This window comes from Glycine max, chromosome 15, assembly GCF_000004515.6.
Source record: "Glycine max cultivar Williams 82 chromosome 15, Glycine_max_v4.0, whole genome shotgun sequence".
In the NCBI taxonomy this organism is placed as follows: Eukaryota; Viridiplantae; Streptophyta; class Magnoliopsida; order Fabales; family Fabaceae; genus Glycine; species Glycine max.
The window spans coordinates 49,335,167-49,355,978 of record NC_038251.2 but is presented as its reverse complement, the minus strand read 5'-3'; the positions used below and the strand labels follow the sequence as shown (position 1 = coordinate 49,355,978).

At 31.6% G+C, this 20,812-nt stretch overlaps 2 protein-coding genes across 7 annotated transcripts; one reads left to right on the top strand and one right to left on the bottom strand.

Annotated features, from left to right (window-relative positions):
• Positions 1-8,291: 8,291 nt before the first annotated feature.
• LOC100814754 (heme-binding protein 2) lies at positions 8,292-10,222 on the top strand. Its single transcript, XM_003546714.2, has 2 exons — positions 8,292-8,678; positions 9,656-10,222. Exons 1-2 carry the CDS (start codon positions 8,395-8,397, stop codon positions 10,089-10,091), a joined length of 720 nt encoding a protein of 239 aa, XP_003546762.1. The 5' UTR covers positions 8,292-8,394; the 3' UTR covers positions 10,092-10,222.
• A 1,010-nt stretch (positions 10,223-11,232) lies between these two features.
• LOC100814224 (ubiquitin carboxyl-terminal hydrolase 15) lies at positions 11,233-20,501 on the bottom strand. Of its 6 annotated transcripts, none has more exons than XM_006598098.3 (14): positions 20,347-20,501; positions 18,778-19,232; positions 17,723-18,152; positions 17,173-17,629; positions 16,674-16,840; positions 16,459-16,547; positions 16,006-16,091; positions 15,737-15,899; positions 15,428-15,551; positions 15,153-15,310; positions 14,920-15,004; positions 13,515-13,727; positions 12,610-12,671; positions 11,233-12,073 (listed from the first exon to the last, which is right to left on the bottom strand). In XM_006598098.3, the coding sequence occupies exons 2-14, from the start codon at positions 19,062-19,064 to the stop codon at positions 11,425-11,427; spliced, it is 2,970 nt and encodes a 989-aa protein (XP_006598161.1). In that variant the 5' UTR covers positions 19,065-19,232; positions 20,347-20,501; the 3' UTR covers positions 11,233-11,424. The 6 variants fall into 6 exon arrangements, with proteins under 6 accessions (XP_006598161.1, XP_006598162.1, XP_040865442.1 ...); XM_006598099.3 differs by having other exon boundaries at positions 18,778-19,201; positions 20,347-20,499; XM_041009508.1 differs by having other exon boundaries at positions 16,674-16,837; positions 18,778-19,201; positions 20,347-20,499.
• Between the last annotated feature and the right edge of the window lie 311 nt (positions 20,502-20,812).

Genomic DNA, 20,812 nt, shown 5'->3' with positions numbered 1-20,812 from the left:
TAGGTGTGTAATATATTGTAAACTATTAGATGCCAACTCGTGTGATCAGGTTTGTTTAAAAAAATATATATATTTATAGAAAAGTCTGATTGTGAATAAGCTTTGAAAGTTGGCAATCAATCTATAAGTATACTATCGGCTTTCAAAAGAATTGACTCAAATACAGAAATACTGTTTTTATATATGCTTGCATCTAAATCTTATTGTATATTATACAAATTTTAATAGTTTAGTTGAACAATATATTTAATTAATTAAGCAAATTAATCATTCATATTTGTACAGAAGTTAACTTCGTTTTAGTATATGTTAAGAAGATGGTAAGCGAATCAGTTGTATAAGTAATAGTTTTTTAAAAAGCAAAACACAATAATATTATACATGAGTTATTTTTTTCACAATATTAAACATCAGAAATTAAGAATTTATTATAAACCTACACTGCATTTGTCATAGATTTATTAGTATACTATTATGTGTTAAATTTATGTTTGATAAAATATTTTTGTATTCTACAAAACTAGCTAAAAGGAAAAAAAAATTAAAAAGATGAGTTTAATTCATGTTTCACATTAAAATCAAATAAGGGGATGTACTAAATTGATCTTCTTACAAAATTAAGCACATAATTTTTTATAATTAGTTATAGGTCTTTAAAGTAACAATAATTACAAACATGAAGATAATTGAAATGAAAATTATTTTTTTAACTTGAAGCAACGTGTAACATGAACCAAATAGGATGTATCTCAAAGTTCAATTCATTTATTTAATTAAATCAATTTTCTCAAGTCCATCTAATTTGATTGATGAATCAAGTTTAATGAATAAATTACCAAATTAAGTATCAAATTAATTTCAAATCAATTTGCTTCAATATTAATCCTGTAGGGAAACTATGCAAAATGCTATTTAATATGAATTGATTTTCGTATAAAACTTATGAACGACTGAATTTTGTCAAATATGACTATGTTTAGTTTTTCGTTTGGGGGCTTCAAACTCAGTTTTGGTGATATGTTTAATTATTCTGAGAGGTACGTTCGTAAAAAAAAAAAAAAAAAGTTTCGTCTAAGAACTCAATTTTGTTAAAATAAGATTTAAGTTACTTTTGTAAACTTAAATTTTGATTAAAGTTTGTAAATTTTAGTCCAAAAGAGTATGTTTGGATGGATAATTTTGATTAAAAAAATAATTTATCTGAGAATTTAAATTTTTGTAATCTAAAATTTATTGTTTGGATGTTTTTTTTATGAAGAATATAAATTTTTGGAATTTTAAAATATAATTTTAAATAACTAAAAGTGTGAAATTTTAATTTCATTATAAAATGTTAGCGTATTTCCTTCATAATCTTCATTCTCTCTTCTATTCTAAAATCTAGTTCTCGAACTCGTGACTGGAGAGCATTGATGAGTGTGGGCAGAGAGACACATAGAACTATATTTGCTAGTAAGAGGAGTAGCCGTCATTATCCATCTCGCGCTAGAGGACTTGGGTCATGCTTTGCGCCGTTGACTGAATACTTGTGATTGGGTGTGGTGGGATACATCGTCGTGTCTCCGTTTTCCTGTGACTTCCTATACCACATAAGTGTTCTTCTCTTTGAAAGTACACCAATCATATTTTCTCTTTTCTTTATCTTTATTTTTTTTCACCCTCACAATTTTAAATTTTTTTATCCAAACATAAATTTTTGAAAATAAAATAATTTTAATTAAAATATTTAAAATTCTTAAAATTTAAAATTTATCAAAATTTTAAATTTCCTTATCCATACCCACTCTAAATGTAAATTGACAATTGGTGCCAAAAAGAAAAGAGACTTGTGAAATCAAATTTAGGTCAGACTGACTGTGCATTTGGTTCACGCGGGAGTTACGCATGTCGGCACGACACTGCCAAAACCTCTAAGATTGATCTCCTTTTGCATTTGTTTCACGCTCAACACCATTGTAGACCCAAAATAGGGTTCCAATGGAAGGTACAAAAACAACCAAATCTAGTTAGGATTCTTAACAAATCATGAATATCAACAAAATCCAAAGATCTAGTAGTACATAATAATAATAAAAACTTTTACTTTCATGGCAGCAGCACAAACAAGCTAAAATACCATTAATAGTGGACACTACTAGCTGAAAAATATGTAGTACCATAGGCCCTTGGCCATGCTTCACGCAGAGTTTTTAAAAAGGAACAAGAAAAATCTCATTAATTCAAACCACAAAAAATATATTTAATTATCTAATTTCATTTTCGTCACTTTGAAAAATCAAGATGTCAGGATCTCCAACGTGCCAAAACTTATCGACTATAAATGTCCCACAAGCACATTAGATCCAATTCTATCTCACATCAGCATTTAAGAAAAACTCTCCAATCTCAATAAAATTTAGGTATTTTCTAAAATTATTTTCAAGGGTTTCAAATTTAATATAAATTATTTTCATATCAATTGTAATATTAATTGCATCTATGCTGCACTTTTCGAACACTGCCAAATAATTGTTTCTCTATACTGGAATTTTAGAACTCACAAAAATAAAATAAAAAATAAAAAAACCTATAATATTCCTAAAGAAAACTATAATAAACTGCAAATGTACGTCTTGAAGAGATTTTTCTAAGAATGGAGATTGAGAATGCTACGTAGAAATGTAGGTACCTCTACATGTCCAGCAAAAAGATCTTCTCCTCCTTCCTTCTCAATAATTGAGAGTTCTAATTATGGAGAAAAGTGCACAGCTAACATGTTAAGAGTGGAAAGACCGTTCTGACCTCATATTATAAAAATAATCTTAATTTTCATTTGCTTGACCATATATCAAAATCTAACCTCCAATGAATGTGTTTTAGTTACTTGGGTTGGGTTATGTTTCACTAATTTAAAAATTAGCGGGAAGTCGAATATCTAGTTCAAAATTAAAAAGTTATTAGCTAAATGAAAGCTTACATATGTTAGTTAAAAGTTGAAAAATTAATTTATTAAATTATAAATATTTGATAATATTATTTGTTGAAATAACTAAAAAATATAAATTAATAAAAATGAACATGCTGATGTGATATTTTAATATAAATTATACTTTTATTGATAAAATTAATTAAAAACTAAAATTACAAATACCAAAATATATACTTTTTATCGATAAAATAAAATAATCCTATCATATAGCAATATCAATATCTTAAGTATAAGCTGAAATATCTAAATAAATATTGTAAATAATACAATGATTAAAATAAATAACACAATATGAAAATATCCAAAAGAATAAAAAAAATAAAAAGGTAAAAATAAAAACTCTTATGTAAAAAAAGTAAAAAAAAATAGTAAAAATACGTTGCAATTGGAATTGGAAGAAGCGAAAAAAATATGAAAAAATCTTACTTATATAGAAAATATTAAAAAAATAAATCTGATAAATATTAAGGATAAAAATGAAATAAAAAATTAAAAGTTAAAAGCTAGAGTTTTAAAAACTTTAAGAAAGTACTAAAAAAACTTATTTATCAAATAGAAAAAAATAGCTAATAAAAAAAGTTACAAACTAGCTTAAATGTTTGTCTAACATAACCTTAGCATCATTTGCTAGGAGAGAATTTGAGTTTAATTCTTGTATAACACATCTTTGAAAGGAGACAAAAAAATTAAATGAAATTAATTAAGTCTCGAATCAAGAATTTATCTCATACTTAACTTAAATGACCAAAACTTGTAAAATATCTCAAGGTCACACCAATTTTTTATATACCAAAATCTAACACACTTAAAAATATAAAAATAAAAACAAATTTACTTATAAATAAAATTTTAAATCTACCCTTAAATTATAAATTTAAGTACACATTGGAGAGTGATACTCCCATTCTACTCACTCTCTTAATTAGACATTATCAATATTCTCTCATTTAGATGCATATTTTACACTCTATTCTCACAACTAACCAAAAAAATTCTCAATCATCTCAAACTATCATCATCATCATATGCCCAGATCTAGGTTAGGGACTATGGGGTAATTGCTCCCACAAGATTTTTAAAATAGGTATTGTCCCATAAATAATCTTTTTTAGATGAATGTAAAAAGTTATAACTAAAAGATAATAAATTGATACTAATTTTATAGTTTTATCTTTTTAAATTTACTTTCTTCTTCTATAATACTAAATACATAGTCGATGAGAGACACATACCTTCACTTGGATTTTATTATCATAATAAAATCATATATTTCATATGAGTTTATAATATTTTCTCTACCATATATATATATATATATATGATCTACTTAATTGCTTATGCCTTTTAATTTAGTCTCTCTTTTATTTTTATCTTAAAATCACATTTCAATAGTTTTAGAAATAACTTTATATCATAATTTAATTTTTTTTATTGTAAATCTACAATATAATGTATATATTTAAATTATACCAAAAGATATTGGGCATTTCAGCACCGTTTCTTCGCCCCGAAGAACATCGACACAATTAAACATTTTGAATCAAGGGATATAGGTATAAGTATCTATTCTAGACCAGACAGCAAAGCTCAAATTGCTACCATCAACAGAATCTCTATTTTCAGTCAAGAAGTATTTTACAAGCCCAATGATTAGGATAATCTCATCTAACTAACCGAGAATAATGAACATGAAGGTTGAAGAGAATAATTTTATTTAAGAATAACTACCCTCACTATTGAATCATGTTTAACATTATCCAAAAAAACCACCTTGCTTTTCCTGTGCTTGCACTAATTAACATGAACCCCTTTTGCTGGTATTCATTCAATCCTCACCTCACCACTCACCAGTGTAGATATTCTCAACCTTACAATATCTTTCTGAATTGAGATTTGTAGAGTACTTGAGCACATAAGCTTTGACTAGCTTTTTTTTTTCTTTATCACATTGAGTACAAAAGGCATGACATGTCTCATCTTTAGCTACTTCACATTATTCCTTGCTAGACCTGCAAAATGGGAAAGCAACACTGAACCGACTCTTTGATTCCCCTTCATGAAAAGCTATGAAAAATTACATAGATGTCATGTAACAGTTAGCACCAACAGATGGTAACATAACACCTGATCAAATCTTCAAATATTATCAAACTTGAAACTTGAAAATTTCTATTAGATTCCCTGATCTGTCCTAGCCTATCTGAGACTGAAAGTGATCTTGTACTACGTAATACATATCCAACCAGGTAGTTATTCTCTACAATGAATGAATAAATGTACTTTTGCTATAAAATTCATGCACCCTTTCATTAGCATACTGATGGAACCAACCAATACCAAGCCTACTAAATTCCTTAAAGCCCCTTTTGTAGGAATAAGTTGGCCATTGTTATTTTCACACCCTTTTTTTCTATTCTCATACTCTAACTTTTTTACTACATCTAGTCTTTATTATAAGTTCCAATTAACTAAATTATCAAAATTAAAGAATTTGATTAATTTAGTAAAGAACATTCAATTTGACCTAAATATTTTTTTCAAAAATGATCTCTTAACAAAACTAACAAACATTAATGGATTGTGTTTTTCTCACTTCTACATTATTCTATAATTGACTTTAATGAAAAATATTTTTAAAAAAATAATTAATACAAGAGACATTTTAGACTGGACTTTATAAAAAGGATTAAGTCAACTTTTAATTTGGACCTTATACTCCATCTAAACTGAAATATAACAAGAAGAAAAAACTGATCCATGTTTATAATTAAGAAAATTAGTTAGCATCATTTAAATTTTATAGGTTCAATAAAAAAATACATTTTCTAAAGTATCCTTTAAATTTAATTGCATAGGACAAAAAAGAGAATGTTATTTAAAATAAAAACTTTAATTAAATGAAAGATATTTTAGAAATAATATCATTAAATAGGAGAGGGTAAGTTAAAATTATTTATATTTTATTCCATTATAGACTTTTTTTTCCTTATATTTTAGATTAGAGATATTAATAAGGAATGAAGGTAAGAATTTTTATTTTATTTTTACAAAAATACCATTAACGAAAATACATTTTCGTGAGTATGAATTCACAGTAGAAACTAGTTTCTGTTTCATATACCAAAAAATAATACAAAATTTTTTTTGCAAAAAACGTGTTTTTATAAAAGGTATTTTTTTTCAAAATAAAAAGGTATTGGAATAGAGAAAACAAGAGTAAGAATATTAATGGCCGAATAAGTTTCATTTCATAAACAACATAAACTTGGAGATTTTTATTCCACACCCTAAATTGTTATTTGCACCCCTAACTCTTTTTTAGGAGGCATCAATATCCCTCTTTCCTTCCCTACACTTATCCTCCTACACAAAATCACATTTCTGTTGTAGTACAAGAAAACAGAAGTGCACCGAAACCCATCCTTTTCTCTTCTTATTACCTTTAGTTCTGTCTTTCGAAAGAGAAACATACTTATTTTGATATTCCTATGTTTTAGACCATAAACAAAAAAGAAAAAGTTGACATAGAGGGGATAGATGGTCTGGTTAAGTGAAGGAACAAAAAGAGAAAATAATTTGTCCTTTTCAATACTAGATTAAAAAAAAAAGTTTGTACCAAAAAGAAATACAAAACAAAGAACAAACTTTTTGGGTCTAGGATAAAAATTAAAGCAGAGATAAATCTCCATCAAGAATTGTAAGTGCACCCTCATATTCCCCCTCCTTTTCATCGTGTCATGAGCCCTCTCACAATTTTGGGCATCACAATGAGCATACAAAATATACAACATAAATGTATTTTTGTTGTAGTATAGGAGACTACGTACAACAATCAAAGTAGAAATATGTTTCTATCATATATTTTGTAGTGAAAATGTATTTTTGTTTTGAAATTTGAATGCACTTCCTGTATTACAATAGAAATATATTTCTATTGTACATTTGTACAACTAATGTATTTATGTTGAAAGGGCATTTTGGGGAAAAAAATTTAAAACACACTTGAATGGTGAAAATAGCAAAACTTAGGTGAGAATAGTAACTCCTGATAAACTTTGACACCTTGGGTCTTTGCAATTCTAATATGGGTGTTGCTACGCACCATGAAAATTGTTGGTACACCCAGCATAACTTGTGCCATTTTCATTCTACTCTTTCGTAAAACTGATACGAATCAGGTAATATGTAAGCAATCTCATACAGATTGGTCAATCCGTATAAGGCTTACGGATTAGTCAATCCGTAAGGATTCTTGTGACTTTTGTGTTAATAACACGACGCTCTAATCAATTGAGTTAATAGATCAATTATATTATAAAATAATTAGTGTCGTTATATATAATACTAAAATTTCTAATGTATATTTAATGCGCATGTAAATTTAGATAATAAATTGTGACAATTAATTTTGATCTAATAATTAATATGTCTACATATATGAATTTTTATGAAACCTATAATTTTTATTTAAAATTTATATACGTAAAAAAAATACATTATTAAATCAAAATTAATTATAATAAAGTCAAAAAATACATTAGTAGATTTATGTTAATAAACCTATAATTTTTATTTACAATTTATATACATAAACAAATTAATTATTAGATCAAAATTAATTATCATAAAATTTATTATCTAAATTTATATGTGCATTAAATATTCATTAAAAAAATTAATATTACACATAACGATATTAATTATTATATAATATAATTGACCTATTAATATAAGAGATACATGTTTGATTCCTTCGTAAACTATTATTTTTAAATTAATTTGTAAAACATATTTTTAAACAAAAAATAAAAAAAATCATTTGGGTCAGTTACGGATTCGACAGTCTGTATGAGACTTATATTACCCAATTAGTATCGGTATGGTCCGCATAGCAACACCCTTCTAATATGTAATTTTATTAATTCAAATATAAAAGAAAGCACGAACAAAAAAGAAAATCAATTCATGCAAATACTTTTTGTTCTTCGAAATGTCACAATAAAGGTCCTATAAACAAGAGAAAAATTATCATCACATTCTTTAAACACACCTTTCTTTTAGTATTAGATGAATTTCATGCAAATGTTTTTCAAAAAAATAAACCAAAGCTATGATCCAAATTCTTTAAAGTGGTCAATTTGTTTTAGAAGGTAAAATAAGCAATACATTAATATATATTCATAATAAATCATAAACACATTACAATATTAATTATTAATTTTTTTCATTAAACCACTTTTATTTTTATTTACTGCCAAATCTACAATTTAATAGCTCTCATTAAAAAAGAATATACAAAAGAAGGTACCAGAAGAAACATAGTAAATGTGTGAACATCAAACGTTGTTGTTTTCTAGCCACATGACGAAACAGTAACAATAATTTCAACACGTTGCATCTTCAACAAACATTCAGCTACTCTAGCCATGGCTGCTGCTAGTACTATGATCACACTCAAGTTCTCATTCCTCTGGAGTCTCCTTCTCTCAGTTTCACTCTTGGGTGTAAAGTCATCACATAGCCACCAAAATGGTGGGAGAAGAACAATTCCTCCAACATGCAAGCGCATTGAGTGCCCCACCCATGATGTGATTGAAGTGGGTGATGGCTATGAAATCCGACGCTATAATAATAATTCAACTGTGTGGATGTCAACTTCTCCCATTCAAGACATTTCTCTGGTTGAAGCTACAAGAACTGGCTTCAGGAGGTAATAAGTTTCTTTCATTTTAGCAATTTTTTACATGAATTTCTGAGTTATTTTCTTTTCAAGTTCAGTAATAGTGTAACAGTAAGTCAGTAACACTCTCAGGTACTGGGTCTCTTTTTTGTTCATCATCATCATTATCATTAGTATGTATTGTCACCTCAGCATGTCTATTACCACTCTTATTTAATTGAATTTCATAATTTTTCCTTAAATTATTAGATGGAGTATCACAGAAAAAGAAGGGTATTTAAATTAAAATTATTTGAATAGGAGTGGCAATAGACATTCACCAGTTATAAAAAGACAAATTTGTTTTTGTAATACTTTAATCAAAATTAGAGTTTCATCTATGTTTACATTTTATGCAAATGTTTATTATGTCAGATTGTTGAGATGCGACTCCGATTGTAATTAAAAATAGCATAAAAAATATCTTAAGAAATGTATAAGTTTTCTCCTTATAAAAGCTCATGTCTTGCCCTGTATGTTATAATAAATGCATTTGTTAACCAGTGTCCTTGCCCTGTATGTTATAATAAATGCATTAGTTAACCAGTGTCCTTAGAGTACGGGTTTAGGAGTTAAAAAGAGAAAATATTTATAGCAGAGATCATAGGAGCGCGTAAAAAAATTCATGAGTAGAGTAATTTTGCACATCCTAATAAAAATCTCTCCTTTTAGTTCCTTAACCTAACCAATGTCCTAAGGGCACTTGTTAGCATTTGCCTTGAATTATATATGTATGTTTGGAAAAGTTTAGCCTGAGCCATATTTCATTCTCAAATAAAACTTGTCACATAATTATTTTGTAAGAAAAACATTTAACTATGGATGGTTTATTTTTATTCAGTAAACTAAGTTCCTTAGTTGATCATCTACATAGCAAAAAGTTTTCAACAAGTGCTTCTGGTGTTGGGTTATTCTATCCAAAGATTTAACTGAGCTTGAGTACCCCCTTTGGTTGTTTGGACATGCAGTCTATTTGATTATATCCAAGGCAAGAACAACTACAAGCAAAAAATTGAGATGACAGCGCCTGTGATCACAGAAGTTTCACCTAGTGATGGACCCTTTTGTAAATCCTCATTTGTTGTCAGCTTCTTTGTGCCAAAATTGAACCAAGCAAACCCTCCTCCTGCAAAGGGTCTCCATGTCCAAAGATGGAACAATATGTATGTGGCAGCAAGGCAGTTTGGTGGACACGTAAACGATTCAAATGTTGCGGTGGAAGCCGCTGTGTTGCGAGCTAGTATTGAAGGCACAAAATGGTCTGGTGCCATTGACAAAAACCAGAAAGCTGGCCATGCTTCTGTTTACACTGTGGCACAATACAATGACCCTTTTGAATATCAGAATAGGGTGAATGAGATATGGTTCTTGTTTGAAATGGAAAGTGAAAGGCATGCAATTTGAAATTTATGAGAAAACTATTTACATCACTTTACATAGCTTGTAAACTTTCTGCAAGAAAACTGAGCAGATCATGGTTTGAAGTATTAGAGCATCTGAAATTGATAAAATAAAGTGTTTAACATTCAGCTTAAGCAATGCTTTCAGCTTAAATAGTATTTTGGATCGCTAGCTTGCGAACTTTTTTTTTTTTTTTTTATGAAAGCTTGCTAGCTTTAGTGTGTTTAGATTTCCATTTGAATAATTAAAAATCACGGATTGAGCAGAAGGTCGTACCTTGTTTTTTCCCCTAAACTATGGGTTTGAAATTTCAAACAGCAATCCAAATACAATATTATGCACCCTGTTTGAAATGGTGTTTGCACAAAGTCCAGAGAGTCTAAAAGTACTTTTACTATGGAATTATCAATTTTTTCATTCATTCCGTGCATTGGATTTTTTGTCATTGCATATTAAAATTCATAAAATTATTTTTCAAACTTAAATCCAAACATGAGCTGAGTAGTGTGATCACTATCATGTGCTTTAAAGTTGGTTTGTTTAATGGTTGGTATTCCCCTGACTCGTTTGTTGTTGTAGTTATTACCTATAATTGCCAGACAGATTCGTCAAACTCAATCAAAATTGAGTGTAAAATCCTCATGATGTTGCCTGAAAATTTATGTCAAAAGAATATCAAGGCACCAAGCTTATTGTTCATGATGCCATTCGTTAAAGGGAAAAATTTCTTTGCCTTGGTCAACATAAAAACCAGCACTATAATATAGACATGTGCAAGTCTCGTTTTCACAAGTTCCATAATGTACACCAATCAACAACAGCCACATTATCGATTTAAATACACAGTAACTGTATGATACAAACTTCTATGATTATTTAAATGATGATACATCAATTATAGTTTAGTGTAATTTACACTCGTGTAAAGTAGATACTGTACAAGAATTTCTCGTTAAGTGAAAAGCTATTAAGAATGAGTTTTGAGTTAAATAATAACGTAAGTGTTACCGATATGTTTTTAATATTATACTAATGCATTATATAAATAGGACATCAACATGCCTAGTGAGCATGGACCCTAGTAATAATTAACGCAAGTTTAAAAATAGTCTCAAATCTCAATGAAATGGAACAGTGATACCACTAGGAAAAGACTGATGGATTAATAGATAACTAAAGGATCGATGCCGTCATCTTTACAATTATCAATAACAAAAAAAAAATACATCTGTGCTTAAAAGAACTATATGCCTCAATCAACTAAGTATTGAAAACTTTGAGGCACAGCACCTACTGCATCTAATAATCAGTTCAACAAGTTAGGATTCCCCAAAGACTAAAATTCACACTGACTAGAAGTCCGGGTAGTACCACACACAGGATTACTCCCATAATATACATACATGCCACAATTCCCATTTGGTGGATGTTCATTTGAAGAAGAATGGCTGACCCTTTTGGAATGATCAATCCTCTGTACTTGTTTAACATGACCCTTTTCAGGGAAGACCCTGGTAACTGGCCTACTATGTGAAAACTTCAAGTAGGACTTTTCTGAGGGGTAGTTGAAGATAGATGAAATTGGATCCATGTTGCATGAATCACCATAGTCTACAGTGCTGAAGGAGTCCCTGGTGCTCTCAGTTGTGAAAGAAGCCTCATCTGAGCTAGTGAAAAGGGACCAGTCACTTGATGTGGCATCTGAAAACTCACGCCTGACGTTTTCGGCATAAGTTTGGGTCACCGGCAGGGCATTCCTATTGGTGCTTTTTCTAAGGAAGCCATTGGTGGTGTCAATAATGTGAGTGGTGATTTCTGGCCTAGTATTAGGTGATGGCTCTGGGACAAAAAACTGACGACTGCCATGCCTACTATGTCCTGGTTTATTAGGTTTCTGCATTTCCATTGGATTGTGCTTTGAAGAATCATAAACAGATTGCTGCATGGCATTCATAGTATGTTCTACCGGAGGACGGGGACAGGACCTACCAACAATTCAACAGTTTTAAAGCCAGAAGAAAGCATAAATATAGCATGCAATAAAAGAAAAATGCACCGACATCCATAAAGAATGGACCAAGATTACAATTTATCAAATCCAAGAAATAGGATCAGATAAAAGATCCATGAAGAATCAGTTAAAATATGTATTCTTATAGGAACTTAAAACAGGTCACATAAAAAGCACATCCCCACCTATCATATGCAGCAACAGAATGCAAGAATATGATCAATCGAATTTACTGAGTCCTTTATTATAATTCCGGATCAACTTTTTTCGATAGTTACCTAAAGTTGATGGAAGCAATAAGATAAAATATCAACATTTCACATGATTTCACCACAGCATTTTCATCTTTCGTTTGGAAAGACATTTTGAATTTTTTGTATTAACAAAGAGGGTGATTTGACATTTATAAATAGATAGAAATAAAACTACAGAACCACGTATATTAATTGCCAATATACCCAGATAAAGGAAACAAATTGTCAACAACTGTGACAGCAACTAAATCTCTACCTCATGTAGAATAGGATATATGCTCCTTCTGACATGACCTGATTAATTAGCACTGGCTGTACCTGTTAAATAGAAATAATCGCAGCAGTTAGAGTAATCAGTGATTTAGAGGGATAAATTCGATAAATAGGGGTAACAGTATGAAGAACCATTCAGAAAATTAGATCTGTCAGAAAAGAGAAACCCATTTTGAAGGGGAACCCTTTTGTTCTGTTCAATTTCTTTCCATAAATAAAATCCTTCTTTTCTTTTCTCTATGTTCTACTCTGGATTCCTAACAATTATGCTACAGCAACTTCTCATCTACAGATGATACACACTGCATTATCTAAATACAATTTCCATAGGGAAACATAATCAAGTATCTCAGTTCACTTTGCAGAAACTCAATGATGATTTAAACCCATCATCTCTTTGTAGTCCATATCCATAAAAATGCAATCAACTTATTGTAAAAGAGAAACTTAAGCAGCTATAAATATTTATATCTAACATGATTTGAAATTCGAAATTGAAAAGTTACGAATCTCTGGCACACAGACACAAACTTGGTACTCAGACACAAACTTGAAGACCAAGTATTACTAGCACAGAGCATGGGCAGCATGGCAGAAACCCAAGGTAACAAGTTATTCCAACTCCTTGAATACTTTAATTACTTCTTAATTCCGTATAATCGTGAGAGTTCCTCTCCAAATTCTTTAATATTCATAAACACACTTGACATGAATATAAAATGTTTAGCAACAAAAGAAAATGGTTACTGTTAGATATAAAAAAAAACATCTATGCACTTTGACACAGTAACTTAGGCTTTTGAGACAGTTAATGTATGACAATTACTTATTACCACACATTAAATTGCCAATTATATGCAGATATTGCAAACAAGGCAATATCCTTACCTCAGCATCATCTATTCTGAACCAATTGCCTTGCAGATCTTTCACATATGAAACATAGTGTCCAGAGAAAGATGCATTTAGTGTGTCCAGGTGCACAACAACAGCATAAAGCATGTAAAGTGGTGGAATATCACCCGTCCCGGTCATGAAAGGAATCATATCCAGCATTTCAGGAAAAGTTATGCACTTGTTAATTTTCCCATATCTTCCTTCCTGAAGGTACAGAACCAGAAACAAGATAGACTCAATATATATAGAAAATGAAGTAATTTGAATCATTATTAGGCACCCAAAAGTATAAGATCCAAAATACAGTAGTTATGAATGAACAAGTAAAAATATGAGACAATTTAAGACTGATAGTTTCAAGGAACTCAACAATGACTTGCAAATTTATTTACTATTTATTACTCCCCCCGTCCCTAATTATAAGACCCTTTGAAAAAATTTGTTTGTCCCCTTTTTATAAGACCCTTTTCTAATTTCTAGATGCATTAATTATTTTTTTCCCTGCATAGCCTTAATTATTCTCTCTCCAAACATTAATGAGATGCAATTAAGTGGAGAGATAAGAAAAGGGTAATTTTGGAATGATAATACAAATAATTGACAAATTTAATGTGATGAACTAAATTAACTACTTTTCTTAAGGGGAGTGAATTAGTTGAAAGGGTCTTATAATTAGGGAAGGAGGGAGTATTTGTTTTTTTAGAAAAATTATATCAAGACTTTGTACAAAAAATAAAATAAACAGAATACTTAAAATAACCAAAATTTTGAGACTATATCCATACATAGCATAGATAATAATGCTAGACTCTATACAAATATGAAAAGGCATCACTTTAAAAAGACCATGAGCTAAGCATCACAATACTCCTAAAGAAGCCGAAACACCTTGAAAAATCCAAGTATTCCTCTCCAACTAATACGCACCAAAGAATAGCAAACACTGCACAGTTCCACAGATCCTTAACCTCCTTTCTTCTTCCGTACCCTTTAAAACTTGTTGTCAAAAGGGTCTCTAGAAATTGGTCAGACCCACTCATTCACACAAACAAAAAACAGCCAATTCCACAGAATTAACTTGTACAGAAAAAAAAGAGAGAGTATATATTAGTAATATTTTGCTTTAGAGGATATTGCCATAGAATATTGGAATGTAATTTTAGATCTTTATCATTAAATGGCAAAGCTCCACATCACATCTACAACCAAGTAAAGTTTTATAAGTCAATTTATGTCTTACAAAGCAACCTTAATCTAGAAAGCCAATAACTGTAACACCAACCAAGCCAAAAGTAGCAATAAGACTAGCAAGTGTGCAAGACAAACAATAAAGTCAAGCTTCCCAAGCAAATGAGGAGCAGCAATAGAGAAAAACCTTACAAGAGCTATGAGATACCTGAAATCTCTTCAGAACTATAGTCAAGATGTTAGGAGCCTCATGTATGCTCAGTTGCTTTCTAGCTCGAACATATGATGTGCACCTAGTTCAAAATGTATAGAGGTGAGTCTCTCTTAAGTTGGAAGTGAAAAAACTACAATGCTCTTCATTGTTTCTTTTTCCTGATCAACTAAATTAACCAACTAAACCACATAATGGTAACAGAATAGAAACATGTTAGATCATCAGACCTTCCACATCTGTACATATTCTCTCCATCCAAATCTTCAGGGGAAGTAAACTGAGTCAGCGCATCTTCCAGTGACTCAACCCAACCCAATATCTCCAAGGTCAGGTCCATAATGTTCTCATACCTTTCTGATTCATGATTACAATTCAAACACTTAACCTGTAGACATTAAATTCCACTAAGCCATCAAACAAATGTAAAATTAAGATCACTGTTGTCTGAGCCAGAGGCAACAAAGAAAAACACGAGAAAAGGAATAAAACAAAGAATCCACACCTTGGATTGAAGACGGCCACCAAAAGTATGTTGTATGAAAGTTGTTTCTTGTATTCTAGGATCAACTTTTTTCTCACCACCAAGTCCCTCCAAGCATATAGATTGCATTGATGCAATTAGAAGCCTATATAAACAACATATTTAATTTAACAATGACTAAGCATAGGTTTTAAACAAACACAAGTAAATTTCAGTATAGAAACAACAAGCTAAATATAAAGGAAATTTGTGTGTCTATGTAAGAGAGGAAACAAAGTTTCTGTATTAATTAATAATTCAAAAAACATAGGCAAAATAATCTCAGGAGACCTTAAAAATTCATGGGCATCTTCCTGACTTCCTTCACCCATATGGCAGTTAATGCTCCGCATATGCCAAAGTATCCGACTAGGAGATAGAGGAGCCCCATTTTCTCTTAAAATCATTATGTGTTGCTCTAACTCACACATGAGACACCAATCTTTAGCACAACCTGACACTCAATGAAGAATAAGACAATATTTAATAAAAAATGTCTTGAAAGCAAATTGAGTCTTGACACCCATCTTAGTGAAAAGATAGAGAGAGAATGTAAATACAAGCTTTTGAGTGCGATCTATAAAGCAAATAGATGACTAGAGGCTTTGTAGAAGTTAAGCACTGCAAGACAGCATTGGCATAGCAACTGCAACAATAAAGAGATTAAAAAAAATTAATGATTCAGAATATACCAAGAAAGGAACCATAAATAGATTTTTGCAAAAGTTTATCTTCAAGTGAATCAGGGCTCATTTTTACATATTCAAGTTAGATGAGAAGTTTGAAAACAAAAGGTAAATTGAGAAAGTTCACATAAGTAACCTTGAAAGGGGGAAACCTTCCCTCCCCAAAACTTTTGCTGACATAACAATAATAATAATAATCTAGTTGTTGAATAAGGTACAGCACCACTTGACAAATGACAAAAGTTAATATCTATTATTAAATGATTAAATCTATATATTCAACATTTCTTTCTTATCACAATCATAGTGTTTTAATGGTAGTATTACCTGTTCCCACAATTTAACAGGCCCCTGGGGTATATGCCAAAGACATCACTCTGAAAAATCTTTACAAATTCATCATAAGGAAACAACATCTGAGACATGATCAAGACACCAATTAGTTAGTAAAGGAATCAGTTTCTAACTAGCGGCTATAGAAAACTGTTTCAAGTAGGAGGGAAGAGGGAATTGAAATTTGTAGGCATCTACACAAATCTGACCTTTATCTTTGTCACCTTCTTGCACTTTACATCAATGCCTTCTGTGGAGGCAAGAGGAGTAGGTTTTGTCGATTTCCTCAAGCCCATCATTTTCATAATTCCAGTGCTTGCAACCCCATTGCTACCATTACCATGTAAAGGGATAGTATCACTATTTCCAGCAACTTCTGCATGATTAACATAGATTTGCATTTAAAAAAAAAAAAAACTAACAAGAAAGGTGGAATAACTTTAACTTAACATAGAAAAAACTTCGTACCCCATTGCCCAGAGGCTCTTCGCAATGCGAAGGTATGGGGGAGGGATGTTGTACGCAGCCTTACCCTTGCATATGCAAAGAGGCTGTTTCCGGATTCGAACCCATGACCAACAAGTCACCAAGGCACAACTTTACCGCTGCACCAGGGCTCGCCCTCATAGAATTAACACTAAACTAAAACTATATGAAAAGTGATATTAAGACAACAAATGCGGGGAAAAAAACATCTTAAATACTAACTTAGTTCATCTGCAGTTTTCCCTTTCTTTTCTATTTCTGAGCAACAAAAGTCAGCTGATGTCTTTGATGTTGACTTTGGTGATTTAGAAGATTTGGTCTTGGGAGTATGTAATATCTTTTTAGCTTTCATGCTTCCTTTGATTGTTGTTTCAGAAGGGCGTTTGTATTTTGCTGCTTCATCAGAATGATAATTTCCCCCTTTGACTACATTTACACCTCTAGCAGTGATCTCTGTTTCAAATTCATCTACAGTGTTATCATTGTTTGAAGCACTTGACACACTTGGGCGTCCATATTTGTGTCTTGTTACTGATACATTTCCATATTGACTTTGATGGTTGTCATCCTCATGGGTTGTGTTTTTTGATGCATCAAATCTGTTAATATAAACTTCAAAGCCACCAGAATTGACATTTGAAATTTCTTCCTCCAACACAGAATCATTGCTATTTCTTGACTGCAGCAACAGTTAAGCAACATGATCAGACATTTAGTATTGATTAATTTATGAAATGTATGTCAACTGGATATCAAAGTAAAACAAGTAAACCTTCTGTCTCATAAACGCCTCCTTTGGTACCACACTTGAGAGAGAACTGGTAGCTTTACAATCAGAAGATTCAATAGAAGATTCATAAATAGACCCATTATCTCTTCTCAATGTTTCTCTGTTGGATTTATGGGAAGTTCTTTCAAAAGCAGAAGGTTGAAAATTATTAAATATGGAAAAATCAGCTGTAGCAGGAGCAGCAGTGCCCGTCAGAGGGTGAACCAAATTGTCCAAAGGTGCACTCTCCCTTAAAGTCTGCTTCAAAGAGGGACCTAAGTACTGGCTGTTCAAATTTTCATAAAAGTAACTCCCATGACCAAGTTCCTCAACTGAAACAGCCAGAGGAAATGAGCTTGATTTAGGAGGTTCCAGTTGCTGGCATTCTTGCTTGTGATTTAGCCTCCAATGGATTATTTGACAATTTCCAGAGCTGCAAACCACTTACAGCTCAAATTTTGAGAATTAATCTTAAGGTCAAACATAATATTTTCCCCAACAATCATGTTATAGAAGAAAATTTATAAAAGAGCAGATAGAAGAGTTGTTTAATATAGGTTACAATATACACTGTCTCCCCTCTTCTCTCTTCCAATTCGGAAAACAAGATTTAGTCGTTCCACTTCATTTCCATTGGTTAAAGTCTTGAAAACTCTTAAACAAAATGTCATGGAGAAATCAACATAAGAGTTGTTCTAACAAAACCACAAAATTAGCAAATTGCCAATGCAACAAGCCAACCGAAAAACTACCACATTTTACTGGCCAAGAACTAATTTTTATAGCCATGGGTTTTATTATTTCATACCAATTAGAGAAAACTGAGTAGACATTACCTATTTGAGAACTAATTGAGCACAACTCCTAAGGAAATGTATTCTTTATTTGGTGGCATGGTAATGGTGTAAAACTTCAATCTAATTACCAGGCATGTATCCTTATTCCCAAGGCAGATATTGTGATGAGTATTCAAAGCATGCTTCCACACAACAAATTTAAGTACACAAAAGGGGAGAAAGAAAAATAGATTTGAAGCTAAAGTAAGTTAAAAGAATTACCAATATCTAACAATTTTGCATCTGGAGCAGCGAGTTCTGGCTGGAGCAGAGCACCTAGCACACACATGATGTTCATTTTTTGAAGCAGACACTGGAGGAATTACATCAGCCACAGCCATTTCTTCAGCTCTCAGAGCTTCTTCAGCAGCCAAATGGGCAAGCAAATTTATCCTATCTCTCTTCTTAGTGGTTTCACTCCATTTTCCAAGTAAGATGTAAGCCACCAAGGGAAGCACAACCAAGACCAGAAACAGGACGGGTATATCAGATTCTCGCGGTTCGAGCATATCCCCACAAGCATACTCATGTCCAGTTTCCTCCCAAAATCACTAATCAGAATAACATCCCCTAAAAGTCTAAGTAATCCGCATCTGGGAAAACAGCAACTTCAACTGCAGCATAACCCATTCCCTACTATTCAAACCTGTCAAGTATATCTACTTCAATTTCATGATCTGAAATTTCCCAATAACAAATAAAGTACTTAATTAATGTATGAATATTCAGCACTCTTATAAGACAGTTAGAGATTTACTTATGAAATGAACTACATTCAAAATTATCACCCAAGCACTCTATCTTAGATGCTAATAATACAACATTCCTGTCCATTATAATGAAGGAACAAATGCCTCAACCCTGCATTATTTTTTCAGATACACTAACGAAAGAAAAACTTTAGATTAATTATTTAGTTCATTTAGTTCCAAAAAGGAAAAGTGGTTAGTGCTATCCTATCCTTCTTTGAGTGACCTAATCACCTACCTTGTATAACACTATAACCTGATGTAAAGTAATCCATGCTTGCTCAATCTTTTACAGCAAAGAAACAACTGACTCAACAAAGAGTTCCCAAACTTGCACATCTTTAACATAGTATCAGCATAGTTTGCTTGAACTTTAAATTTACAGGTAGAAGGGGGGAAAAAATAAATTTCAAGAAATAAAGGACAATTGCTTTCAAGTCTGACAGGAAATTCAACAGCCATCGACCTAGTTGTCATGTTCATCATCCAGTTCAACAAAACAAAGCTAAAAACAAAACAAAATGCCCTTATTAAATACCATTTCACTAACACACAGAAAGATGTCAACAGTCAAAAATGCAATGATGGCACAGAACAAAGCAATGAGCATATAAAAAAAAACCTCACCTTTGTGTGCCCACTGCCCCAATTTTATATTCAACAAACACCCATTTCAGGCAATACACAACCAAACAAGTGAACAACCCCATTCCACAGTTGTATAGAAAGAACGGGACAAACCCCTCCACCTAAAAAGATGCTTCCACCAAAAGAAACCACTGAACCCCCCTAATTTTTTTTAAAAAACTATTTTTTGGTTTCTAAATAGACATTCAGCCCCATAAAACGAAAAAAAAAGAAGGAAGAAACTCCTTAGTTCCACACATCAGCAGCAAAAAATAAACTAAAAAATTTCAAGTTTTTCAGACAAATAAGCCAAACCCCACAAAAGATTATGCATTTTTTTCCCAATCTGAGATGTACAAGAAATCAACACCAACCTACAATGCAACACAATGCAAGTTGAAAACTTTGAACATACCCTCAACAGAGAGAAGAAATCTGAGCAAAACCCACCAACACTTCACCTCTTTACTCTCTTCACCCTTCAAAAGATTCCTTTGATTCCCTCCTCAACACACCTTCTTCTTCACTTCACATTCACAACTTGGCACCCTTTTCTTTAACGTTTTGGGGGGACACTAGCCTGTTCCTGCTTCACACAAACCTCCATCAGGACCCTCCACATGGCATCATGACAAGCGTTGATCACGACACCACATATTCCACCGCAGGATCACGGAGTGGGACCCACTCAGATGATGTTCCCAATGATTTGTCGCGGATGCCACGTGTACGGGTGATGCATTAATAAGAGCATAATTGTTGGTCAGAGTGGCGAATTTTGAATTGTCACTTAAGGAAAAATTATTATAATATTCTTTTAACTTTTTTGATCTGAGACATGTGATGTGACAGAGCCGTGACAGTCCTTTGCTCCGAATATT